The sequence below is a fragment of the Cyrtonyx montezumae genome, unplaced genomic scaffold (genome assembly GCF_038088225.1).
Source record: "Cyrtonyx montezumae isolate F1298 unplaced genomic scaffold, pur_monq_1.0 scaffold_4, whole genome shotgun sequence".
NCBI lineage: Eukaryota > Metazoa > Chordata > Aves > Galliformes > Odontophoridae > Cyrtonyx > Cyrtonyx montezumae.
Window position 1 is genome coordinate 24,288,113 of NW_027072045.1, and position 12,928 is coordinate 24,301,040.

A 12,928-nucleotide genomic window follows, 5' to 3' on the forward strand; every position below is an offset into this window, starting at 1 on the left:
TTGATCTATATGTTCCTCTGAGGCCGGGTGCTAAGCATGCTTTTTTAAAATGAGTATTCATTGGATTGCACCAATGTACACTGCAGGAAACAGTCCAGCAAAAACAATTCTGTCAGCAATCAGGGCTGTTCTCAGCTCCTCTGCATTTCCCAGATATAAGGAAACCACCTCTAACACAGAGAATCTACAGGCAAAAGTTTAACTAGAGATTAGCAAGGCATTCATAGAGAGGATCAAGCATGCATGCAGCTGCTATTGGTCTCTTGCTTCTGCTGGACAGTAGTGCTGGACTTGATAGTTATCATAGTGCTGCTACACAATGTATGTTGCTAATGCTCAATTCCCAGTTATGTCTAGTTTTTGGAGAGCACTGTGTCTTTTTTCCTCTCATAGTAGCAGATTGTCTTTTCTTCTTAGATTATTCAAAAGTTCACTTAACACAGCTTTTGGAAAAAGCTGAAGTGATTGCAGGCCGTATGCTCAAACTGTCTGTATTTTATCGGAACCAGCACAAAGAATACTTCGATTTTATCAGGTAAGAACATCAACATATGCAAAATTGTTTGGCAAATTAAGGTAGTAATGAAAATTTGTAAACAGAGGCAGCTGTGCTATAGCTGGAGAAGAATGTCTGTGCACTATATTGCCAGTTCAGAAGGGAAAATATAAAAGGTAACTGACTTCCTCCATCCTGCCTGGCTCAGCACTTAAATTAGGAAATGAGAAAGTTTATGGTTTAGAGTGGAAACTTAACTAATTATTTGCAAGGTCTCCACTCTTGTTGAAGACCCTGTGTTATCACTGCAGCTCTTAATAACCAAATTCTGCTCACTGTAAGAAATTCAAGGTGAAATGGGTAACAGTAGGAATGTACAATTTGAATATACAGTTAGAACTCCTATGTGCAGACAAACACCCCATTACCTTTCTATGTCCCACATGAAGTAAATGGGGCACTGAAATCCAAACTATAGATGACAGATGATGCTTATTTGGGGAGAAGTGGTATAGCTGGTGTGTGATTTTGCACACGCAAGCACACAGTGTGATTTTGCACACGCAAGCAGAAGCACCCTTACAGTACAAAATGCTTTTCAATGGAAGGAGTCAAAGTTCATGCACTGACTGAGCAGGAACAGCCACCATGCAGTGGTAATCTGCTGTTAGAAGAATGTGGATGAGAGGTAAGCAATGTGATAACCCCTGTTTCAGTACTGACAATGATTCTCTGATTTATATTAAGAGCTCCAGGGCTGCTTTTGTGCCACATAATTCCAGCTGTATGTGTGTGTCATACTAGTATCTGTACAGAAGAATTTCTAAGAATTACAGAGCTGCTAAGTCCATGGAGGCAGAGGATGACTTGCATTTTTAGGTGTTCGAGGACCTACTTACATCTGTGGTGACATACTAAACTACATGCCACAAAAGAGAAAAGGCCTGTGCTGTGTCTGATTCTCATACAGTTTATTATTTTCAGCTGCGTATCCTAGTGCTTCGGTGTATCACCTGCTTTTGTGTTCATAGAGCTTTGAAAATTGCTACTGAGATACGATTACAATGGCCTTTTTGCCCTTTTGCCAAATGTGACTCTTCAATTGATTGTACTGTATCTTTACCTCATATTGAGGTTGGTGTTAGTTTAATACGAGTAAAGATAAAAGTTGTTTTCCTTCTTTTAATGAGTGAGTTATAGGCTATGTTTTGTTAGGTCACTAGCTAGTATACCTGTAACTGTCCAAGAACAGTCTCTCCTGATCAGAAAGCTACAAGCTTAGTCCTTCTGAATGTTGTGTTAAAAACCATAACCATATGATTTTTGCACAGTTCCTTCCAATGGCCTCTGTGGTTTCGTAACCATTAAACAAGACTGAAAAGGTTTACAGACTAACTCACGTAGTATTAATAGCTAACAAGCAACTGTCACTATGTCCAAGCAGCAACTCCTAAATGTAGGGTTTCTGTATGTATCACGTTGCTGCTGCTAACTTCAGCTGGAAGCACAACAAAGCATCTCAGATCCCTGAGATGAATGACCTATAAATAGCTTAATTGGCCACTGGATGTCAGTATCTTGCCACTGAAACTGCGTGCCTTTTTCTGAGGTTGCAGAGATAGTGGTTATTTATTTCTCTTTTGCATATACCAATTATATCCCACTCCGCTCTCACCCTCCTCCCTCTAAAAAAAAAAAGAAAACAACAAAAAACCCAACACCAACAACCAATGTCTTGTGAAAGTAGGGCTTGAGACAGTAATTATTGAAATGGCCCCAAAAAATCTTTGAAATTAAAATCAAATTAAATTAAGATATACATGTGAGGAAGTCAGAAATAACAACAGCAAAAAAATCTGACTTGCAGGTATTTCTGTGTTGATTGGAGTTTTCTTACAGCAAATTAGAGAGATCAGTGCTTTGGGGGGCTTCTTTGTGCTATCCTTTGCACTGAGCTAATATTAAGCCACAGCTCTCAGCTGACAGAGAATGGAGATTGGAAAGGAAAGGAGTTACTCTACCTGAGTGAGTCTGGTTTCACTTGATTTCCTCGTCCTAGGATCATGACACTGGTTAGAGTTTTTGGACTAATAACGATTTTCCTTTGTGTTCCTTCAGTACTATTGCAGTACAGAATGAAGTGAGTCCTAACTTACCATTCTTATAATGTTACAAAATAAACAATATCCATCATTCATTTGTAGAGAGCACCACGGGAATGCTATGCAGCCCTCTGTTAAGGATAACAGTGGCAGCCATGGCTCTCCAATCAGTGGGAAGTTGGAAGGCATCTTCTTTAGCTGCAACACTGAGTTTAACACTGGGAAACCACCTCAAGATTCACCTTATGGAAGATACAGGTTTGAGATTGCAGCTGAAAAACTCTTCAACCCAAATACTAACTTATACTTTGGAGACTTCTACTGCATGTACACAGCTTACCACTATGTCATACTTGTTATTGCCCCTGTCGGATCACCAGGAGATGAATTCTGTAAGCAGCGCCTTCCTCAGCTAAATATAAAAGATAACAAATTTCTGACCTGTGATGAAGAAGATGGAGTAATGGTTTACCGTCATGCCCAGGATGTTATTCTGGAAGTAATTTACACTGATCCTGTGGATCTCTCCCTCGGCACCGTTGCAGAAATTACTGGTCACCAACTAATGAGCTTGTCTACTGCAAACGCAAAGAAAGATCCCAGCTGCAAGACCTGCAATATCAGTGTTGGACGTTAAAACTTCCCTCCTTCCCTTCCTTAGGACCCTTCAGACCTCTGTTGTCCTTTTCCATAGTCGGCCGTTTTTGTCAGAAGCATGCACATGCCGCTGTCACCAAGAGTAAACACGAGTCTCCAAAGTCTCCAAGTAGCCTCTTAGTATTTCTTCTCCCTCTCTTTCCCTTCTGTTCCTCCAGTGCTTTAAATGATTAGAAGTCCTGGATTATTTTTTAATCTGGCAACCATCTTGCAATTTAGATGCTGCAAAAAATTGTTTTCTGTTTCTTGCCAAACATAACAAAATCGTATATAAACTGCTTTAGCAAAATAAAAATAACGGCTTATAAATGGTGTTTAAATATGCATTCATTTTAACTACTGAACAAATACTGGGATAACTCCGAACAGCATGAAAGGTTGTAACTGCAGCATGATTTAAATTTCAAAGCCTAGAAATGTCAGCACTTCCAACGTGTTGTTTGACAGTGTTATTTATGTTATTTATATTAGCTAACTGAAAACAGAAACTGTGTCTTGACATAATAAATATAATAGAAAAATATTTTATTTGTACTGTTGTATAAAATATTATACAATCATAGAATATATAGATTATGTTTTAATATCAATGGTATACATATGTCATGAAATCATTTTCCCTTATCAAAGATGTAGTTTGTAAACTTCAAATAGCTCTGTAACTGTTCCTGTTGCTCTAGATGACTTTAATTAAAACAGATTTATGAAGGAGACCATTCTGATTCATAAAATTGGAGTTACAAATATCGGTACACTGAAACAACAAACCTCTCAGTAATTAAAAAAAAAAGTCCTCTTACACTCATCGTATTTTTTCCTCCAAGCTACTTGAAAACGTGTACGTCTTCAAAATCATGCCCTGTCATCACATACAATAGAAATAACAAAAGTGGCTGGTACATAATAGGCTTTATAAAATGAAAATTTTCTTACCAAGATAGATACAAAACAGTGTTCTTATGCTACGTGGTCAATACAAAATGACAGTTAAACAAAACACGAAACATGTTTCAACTTACACACATCTCGTGCTTCTTCTCTCATTCTTCCTTCCTTTGTGCCTGGGCTACGTATTTCCCAGAATCCCTGCTTTTCATTTATTACAAAAATCCTGATAATCCTTCTGCTAACAGTTCACAACTAATGAGTTACCACAAATAGAGGAAAAAATTCCATAATATTACAAAGTCTGGTGCTCTGAAAGTTAAGAAAGATGTATAATTTGAATGGAAAAATATCTTCTTTATACTCTTTTTTTATAGTAAACAAGAAGTCTGGTGTTCCTCACCAGGTTACTGTGACACTTGATTATATACCAGGTACTTTATCTATCCAAAATATCTTAGCATAATGCAGTAATCTAGTCTTTGTATATATGAGGCAATTTACATGACACAAGAAATAAATAACTTGACATTTTACAAAGTGCATGCTTCTAAACAAGCTTTGGTAACCAGAAAAGCAAACGTTATAGTATCAGGCAAAATAAAGTGCAAAAGTTCAATATGGAAATAAAAATCAGCATGTTGTTGGTCTATTTACTGGATTCTCTGTACGATAAGCCAGGTCCTGTGAACCATAATGAAAAGGATGGCATTCAGTACCTTTGCTAAATCTCTTCCTGGTAAACTTCACCTTGTTTTGCTTTGCCAAATACTTACTTCATCTTATTTCCGAAAAAATTCATTTTTTCCATTTGGCAGTCATAACTCCTCCCTCTAAATCCTGTCATTTTTTCCCTTGAGGCCACTGGAATTACACGGAAACTCAAGTCTTGAAGGACAGGGTATGTTCATGAATTATTTGTTGTTTTAAACTTACTTACGTTTCTTTTAATCTAGTGAACTGATCAGCACATTGAGAACCAATAGTTATAATTATACTGCACATTCCTTTCTGTTAAAAAAAACAACCGAGAAAACAAAAGCATGTGGTGCCTTAGTGTATTCCAAGATGTGCTAATAGCCTGGAGAGCATTTCCTCACACCTTTTTAAACCTGGGAGCAGGCCAGAGAGTCAACAGTACTTCAGTGTCCTTTTAGTTTCTAACATTCTCACAGTGCACTTCAAGGCTTTAAAGGGAAAAAAAGAATATATAGATACTATATATAGTTGACTCACCCGTGCTTAATATCCTCATATATTGCTGTCCTCTCTCATCTCAGCTTGCAGAATGGGTAAAGTGCATCAGAAAATCTCAGTGTGTCAAACAATCGTGCAGCTGGCCAAGACCTGCAAAACTACCGCTTCGTTTTTTTGTTTGTTACTGTTTGTTTTGCTACAGAATAATACCACTGCACTGTACTCATTTCAAATTGTTTTGGAAACATCGTGCTTACTGATGAGAACCTCTATGAGCCTGATTTTGGCTTTTGTGTGCTTGTATTCCGAGTACTCCTCTGCCATTGGTACGCGATCTTCCTTGAGAGGACTCCTATAAAAAGCAAGCAGAAGTACAGTCACTTTCATCATTAAAGGAGAAACAGTCTTTAAAATTAATTTTGTAATAACTAGATTGGAGTCACAAGTATGTACTTTTTCCTAACAGTAGGTGACTACATACAACATGACAGAAACAAACAAAAAAAAATCTAATAAAAATGAAAGGAATTGGATTTTAAATATTAACTAACTTCTCATGTACACCAGGAAATATTCTTTATTGTCAACTGTGAGAGTGCAATTATTTCATTCTGAAATATGCTGAAAAGTCATTAGGCAGTACTCTGAAAAATGCTACCAGAGCATATCCCCTGCAGTTTTCAGCAAACAAATGTTAGCTGATAGAATGAATACAAAGAGTGAAAAGTATCTAATATTTCTGCATGAAAGAAACAGTGGTCTCAGTTTTTATATCTGCCCTTTCAGACATGGTCAGACTGCTCACTTTAGTCCCTGAAGATGGACATCTTCAGAAAGACCAACAGCAAGATTCTCTGCGCCCCAGGAAGGATCCTGTGGTGAAAATAACACTGGACAAATTATGTCCGTTAAGCATGTTTTGTGACGATCCCATACGTAGAAGAATATCTGGGATGCCCACATCCCAGAGGAGCTGAGCAGGGAGCTGGCCATCTTCACAGAGACCAGGTGCCTCCATGTTATCTCTATGTCCACATAAAGTGTGCCCACAGAAGGGTACTCTCATAGAAACAAATGTGTCTGCCTATGTACCCAAAAAGGAAAAGTGGAAGGACATTTGTCAAGTGGGTTATTTACCTTCCTGTCTGCTTATAGAACTGCTCTTCAAACTCTCTTAAAGCTTTGCGAAGCCTTTTCTTGTCTGCTCTTGTTTCTCGGAGATGTTCAAGCAGAACAGGCCTGAAAAACAGAGACATGTTAAGTATGGAACATGCATTTACAAATCGTGCTTCATTCATAAAGCCTATATGAAGCATTTTAAAACATCTATGACAAAAAGACAGAACTCACATGGTTGCCTCATGTAAATTGGACATAGACAAGGCTGTCTGTCTTAAAGCTTTCTTTTCATTCAGAGGTGAGACATACGCAGGCTCACTCTCCTCCTGAGAGTAGCACAGGTGCTCATCGACAGGGAGGCAAGATATTGGACCAGATGATAACTCACGGCTGCTCTGAGAATGGTCTTCATCTGAGTCTTCTTCTTCCTGCTTGTAAAATATAAGCATGATCAAATTAGCCATTTACAGAGCAATGTAACAATTAACAGGATGACAACACAGAGAATCAGACTATAATTTCCTGGATGTATTGACTGAAAGATCATAGATATTGCAAATTCTACCCAGATCTACTTGAAACTGTCCATGAGCACTCTCATGGGGCTCGCTGAATAGTAGGTGATGTTCATAACTTTACAGGACAGAAGTCAACTCTGTTTCTGAGTAACTCCAAACATCATCTTGTGTTTACTCAAATTATTTAAAGTAGAGAAGATTTAAAGAATATCCTGTGTTTATGAGAGCACTGCTGGAACCTGTACTCCTCTTTTATACAATCTAATGCATTTATTATGTCCAGAAATTATAACTGTAATATGCATTGCAGATAGATAGAGATTTTACATGTGATTTATAGCTACAAACATTAACTACCAAAACAGAGTGACGCTGCTGTCTTCCCCACATTCCTTCATCCTAAAAAGAAAAGCTGGGCTTCTAGTGGAGCAAAACTAATAAGAAACCTCCAGTTCATTTTCAAATTAAATATCTGTGAGCACACGTACAGCGATTTCAGTGGGATTCTCAAAGAAATCTAGAAGTCCATTAACATCTATCAAGACAACAGTTTGTAATTTTTTAATCAACCCAGCCAACTTCAAAAGAGCCAGACTCCACTATCTCTACTCACAGGGAAACCAGCTGTCACATGACTTTTATATGCTATTAAAATTACTACAAATGATATTTATGACCCACTCCACTGCCCAAGGAACCATTACTTCATATTACTGATCTCTGGTACAGTTAGATGAAATAATCTGTAACATTCAGCTTCCAACTGAAATATCAACACCCTGTTTTAACTATCAAGCAGATTATTCAAATAGCACTAGTGATATTGCTGTCAAATTGATGTACAGGCACAAATCAAACACATTTAGCACGTTCTCTTGACAACAGCTAGGGATTCTTTCCAACTTACAATTGTTGTGATCAAAGATGGAGTTGCAAGAAGTTTCTTGATAATTCTGTATCTATCATAAAGGGGTTTCATAAGACTCTTTTCTTGTTTAGTTACCTAAGGAAAAATTGTAATAAAATACTCATCCAAAATTCAAAATGAATAAGTTTTACATTTGCTCCTGTAAGGCTGAGAAATCTATCAGAGAGGTATGACCTGATGTTTATTTTGCTTCCAAGGGTATTTCACAGGAACTGCACTGCAAGGCATTAAAACAGAGTTTCCTGTGACCTTAAGTCAGAGCTGTTTCCTTTATGGCTCCTTAGCACCACTGACCACCTCTTTCCTTATGCAGTTAGCATCTTCTTTCTCAGACTGCTAGAGCTGCTTCTACCTTTGGAAGAAATACTCTCTCTACACCACACACTACGAAGTATGCCCCCTATTATTCTCTATCTTTGGATCTTCAAATCTCTTTCCCCTTTATATAGCACTAGTATGTCAATTTCTTCCTTGTTCTCCCTAGGAAAAGTCATTCAGTCAGACCTCTTTCTGTGTGTATACTCTCCCACTCCTACGGTCTCAGTTCAAGTTCAAAGATGATGGACAAAAAAATATTTTATCCAACAGTCACGGAGATCAGATTCAAATCATGATAATTTTGAGATTTTGGCATTGAGGTCCCACAGATATCAGTCCTGTACTTTCCTAGAACATTTTCTGGTGCTTAAGTATCATTTAGAAATAGTTGTGCTGATTGAAAGATTAAAGAAATATTTTTCTCACTCATCCTAGGGAGAAATCTATTCCTGAGATTTGTATGTTATTAAGTCCTATTTGTGAGATCTGTTTGTAGATCACAGCGTTCTCCACTATGCATTAAACATTACATAGCTGCAATAAATGAGAACCACCACCCTTCTAGACACAGTTCTCCAGAACGTGCAAAAAAGCAGAGAGGATATTCCTCAACTTCTTAATCATTCATCAATAAAGAGAAATAGATTTCCACCGGGTGGCAAGGGATGAAGAACAGGAAAGTTTCAGCTATGCAAACACAACACATTTGCAGAATAGAATGACGAGTTTCACAATGAGATCTCAAAATGTCTAACCGTTGTGATACAATAATTAACCCCCCCCAAAAGCTGGAAAACAGTGCTGTCCTTAAAATGAAAGGGAACAATAACCAGCATGAATTTGCACCTGGACAGTGTGCATCCGTAGAATTGCTATGGAAAAGCTGCAGAAAGTGCAGGGCTTAACTAACAATGGGAGCAGATGTGGGCTCCTTCCCCAGTCACACTGTCGCTGCTCCGCTGCACTGAACACCACGTCTCCTGCAAGTACTAAATTCCTTCTGCAGTGATGTTTCAAAAGTGAAATGTTTTATTTTTGCTCAGAATCACAATATAAGTCACTGGTAGCAGAAAGAGAAATGTTAATTTCTCAACAGCGTGATTTATCAGTGTAGGTGATGATATACCACTGCACTTGTGTTTGGTGCAGAGGGCACACTATTTAACTGCTCCTTTCTCCTTCCCTCCCTTTTCCCGAGAAAATCTGCTCCTCACACTATCTTTTTATCTGGGTTGGAATGGCAAGGAGCACGTGGAGCCAGTGTAATTTTCCACAGAGTCTGCCTGCTCATGACAGATCTCTACAATTAGGGCTAACTGTTGGAAGGTTACGGAGTAATGTGAAGAATGATGGAGCTGGAGGAGGAGGACACCGTCCTGTGGGAAATCAGTGATGAGGTTTTTAATTGTCAAATAGAAGAAATAATGATAAGCCATTTATTTTCAAAAATACAACAAATCCTGGTGAAGTAACACTTTTCCTTTGCTATAAAACTTCAGCAAGAGCATAAAATTCTGTGCTTGTTATCCAAATGCAAAAACAGAGCGAAGCCTTTGGTTTTTATAGGTCTGCATGAGTTAATCACTCTAAAATTATCTATCATTCATATTAAGAGAAGAGCTGCTAAACTAGCATTTAGGAGTATTATAAAACAGCTAACTGTATTGCTTATTGCTAGTTCTGCAATTATACAAGATTCATTCGTTCTAAAACTATTAAGCCTGAAGCAGCCGAATGCTTAAGAGGAAACAGAGTGATCATTAATATTGATTTTACACATGAGAAACAATCTCAAGAGAGTTTAGCATTTGGGTTTATTTCATTAGCTCATTTCATTAGCAATCTCAAGACAGTTTTGGATTCAGCTGGACTTAAAATGGCTGCAGATTTCAAAATTCTTGGACACCTTACGTTTATAGGCTGTGCATAGCAGCATGAAATTCAGTGCTAACTAAATAAAAATACTGCTTCACAGCTAATGAAAAGATGAACAGAAATAGGTCTACCATTTACTGAGGTTGTGCAGTTGGTAGGCATACTGGATGAATTAGGATTCCAAACACTTGTGCCTCCCACCTTCCCTGCATTTTTTCTGCTGTTTTGATAGAAGGACTTGGTCACTTTCGTCTAAAAATGGAAAAAACTGTCATCTATGAATCCTACTGTCAACAGTTAGTGAAATGTTGACCAAACCCAGCTTCATAAGTCACATTCAACTCTGCATCTTTTTTAAGGACGCTCATTCATTTCTGTTTTGGGGGGACAACAAGGCTATCTTGAATGGAAACACTACCACTGCCCAAGTAATTAATTCTTCAAAACAAAACAACCACCTAAAACCATTAAAACATTTAGCCACTATTTAGTTTACTATTAGTCTAGTTCACATTCTGGTCGAGAATCTAAATGTTATACACAAAATAAAATATTACTGCACATAATATTAACAACAATAACATCAAAGTTGCATGTAGCTTAAGTGAAGCTCTTGATCTTCTAACTAGCAGACATCCTTGATTCAGTTTTACATGACAGTTCCTGTAAAACTTTCTGCCCTAAAAGACCAGAATCACTCCTAACTGACGATCAATAATTTCAGTGTTGAGCATAGGGGCCTAATGATGTATGTTATTTCAAAATAGCTCAATTTGACAGGTTCCTATTATACTTTTTCAAGCCTCTGTTCCATAGCAGCTTTGTGTAACTGTTTTCAATTGCCTTTACTAAAAAAGGACAGATCTCAGGAACTAAAGTAGTTAAGATGTAAAAATGTGTGTTTAAAAAAAAAAGGAAATATTAATTTGTGCAGACATTTAATTTAGATAACAACTCTGCCATTGCACAGAATTAATAAAAAATGGAATGGGACCTGCAGCCAGCTTACCTCATACTCAAGAGTTCTTCCAGGTAAGATTTCCTCACTGACATGTGTTTTGGTATCAGCTGATCTCATTCCGTGCTTAACAACATTTTTTTTATCAAGTAAAACTATTATACAGTCAGCACTGTTGGGACTTAAGACTACAGCAGAACTGCACGCTTTTGTTGTTCTCTTTTGTTTTCTCACAAAGGAGTTATGCTTGTATGTAGGCTCTAATTTTAATACAGTGACTGGTTGTTAAAACAAATAAATAAATAAATACATCTGCTGGGTAGTTTCTGCTACTGAAACCCATCTAAATCTAAATCATTTCTCAGTGAAACAATATTCTAGCACAGTTTAGTGTTTTGTTTTTTTCACTTCTCTTAGGCCATCTCCCTCTCCCCATCCTCCTTCTTTTTCTTTCAGCAGCCAGAATCCGGATGTTTCTGACAGCACTGAGATTACAGGTGTCTTTGTGAACAGAATTTGTCATCTTTCTTGCTTACACAGCACCAGGCATAGCAACATCATTTGACAGCAGAAATAGGAAAATGAAATAAAGCAAAACAAAACAAAATAAAATAAGCTCTTTTATGGACAGTATGCTCTGTGGAACAGCTTCATTCAGATCCTAAAATGTGCCAGTAGCATGGAAGACAGAACTTTAAAATAGGTATTAATTGGAAAAAAAAAATTAAACGCCATCTAAGCAAGTGCATCTCAGGGGATATTATATCTTTCCTTAAATTTAGAAGAGTAATCAAGAATGTGGAAGAGCAGAGGCAGTACGGACACAAGTACCATCCCAAATCAGATGGTTGTGCTGCCCACGAGACCTTAATGCAGATGTTTTCAGCATTTCTCAGGTGAAAGGGGACCTTTACTGTCAAAATACCTTTTCACATGTACCTAATTTCTTTGCTTCAGAAATATTTGGGAGAGATCCATCAAGCAGACCTGCTGGTTTACCGTCTACTAAGGAGGTTCCTGTGCAGGACCCAAAGCTGAAGTCACCTTGCCTGCTATTAATAGCCTGTGCACATCTGAATTCTGCAATGGAAGACTGAGCAAATCACACGTTTTTACACCAGGACTGACTTAGTCACTGTTTCAGCCAATGGCTCAGAGGACAGAAAAACCTCCCAGCCTGTCCACAGAGGCGGAGAGTGTACGGATGGTTTAATGGTCCCTTATTATAGCAAAGTTTCTCTGAACTCAAGATAGGATTACATTTGCTTTCACCATTTTTGATACAATGAAATATGCTCTTCACATGCACACAACCTCGAGTAGGCAGTTACTGTCTGGCAAATAATTTTTTAAAGAAAAAGTGCTTGGCACGATTTGGTAAAAAAAACTTCTTCCCCCCATTTTCACTTCAGAAAACTGCTCTAGTGCTGTCAGAAAATGCCCTGCAGAGCCTGAGGGCATAGGATGCACACCCACCAGCAACTAATATCTGTTTCAGAAGATGAAGTTTTGAAAGAAACAACCAGATTTGTTAGATACCTTAATAGTCTCAGGAATGTTGAAGTGTTGTCTTTTCTCCTTTAATTGTCTCAATACACTGTCCGTGTTTTCTTCTGCTGACGGAGCTGGTTCCATGCTCGTGGCCTCCTGTGTCCCAGTCTCTTTGGAGGTCCCAGTACATTCACTGTTACCATTTCTTTGGGATGCTCTGGAGGTACAGTTTTGCTCTTCTGACATTCTGAGTTTCAACTCTGAAAGGTAAATTATTTGTTTGTAAACAGGCGAGAAATATTTGCAAACAAGTTTCCTACGATGCTGTAAGAAATCCAGACTTCATTCATGTGCAATTATTACAGTACAGCTGTTTAGGATAGT

At 37.9% G+C, this 12,928-nt stretch overlaps 2 protein-coding genes across 5 annotated transcripts in view; one reads left to right on the top strand and one right to left on the bottom strand.

Moving 5' to 3' along the window:
• PHYHIPL (phytanoyl-CoA 2-hydroxylase interacting protein like) overlaps positions 1 to 3,966 on the top strand; it is a 44,821-nt gene extending 40,855 nt beyond the window's left edge. For all 3 annotated transcript variants that reach the window (XM_065746824.1, XM_065746823.1, XM_065746825.1), the window contains exons 4-5: positions 418 to 535; positions 2,701 to 3,966. In XM_065746824.1, coding sequence (XP_065602896.1) covers positions 418 to 535; positions 2,701 to 3,235 — 653 coding nt within the window. In that variant the 3' untranslated portion in view covers positions 3,236 to 3,966. The remainder of the gene's footprint in view (positions 1 to 417; positions 536 to 2,700) is intronic.
• A 953-nt stretch (positions 3,967 to 4,919) lies between these two features.
• FAM13C (family with sequence similarity 13 member C) overlaps positions 4,920 to 12,928 on the bottom strand; it is a 39,274-nt gene continuing 31,265 nt past the window's right edge. The window contains exons 9-13 of one of the 2 annotated variants that reach the window (XM_065746801.1): positions 12,593 to 12,804; positions 7,882 to 7,977; positions 6,688 to 6,884; positions 6,475 to 6,576; positions 4,920 to 5,689 (exon numbers count right to left, since the gene is read on the bottom strand). In XM_065746801.1, the coding sequence (XP_065602873.1) occupies positions 5,566 to 5,689; positions 6,475 to 6,576; positions 6,688 to 6,884; positions 7,882 to 7,977; positions 12,593 to 12,804 (731 nt within the window). In that variant the 3' untranslated portion in view covers positions 4,920 to 5,565. Of the gene's footprint in view, positions 5,690 to 6,474; positions 6,577 to 6,687; positions 6,888 to 7,881; positions 7,978 to 12,592; positions 12,805 to 12,928 lie in introns of both variants that reach the window. The other variant, XM_065746800.1, reaches the window with a different exon arrangement.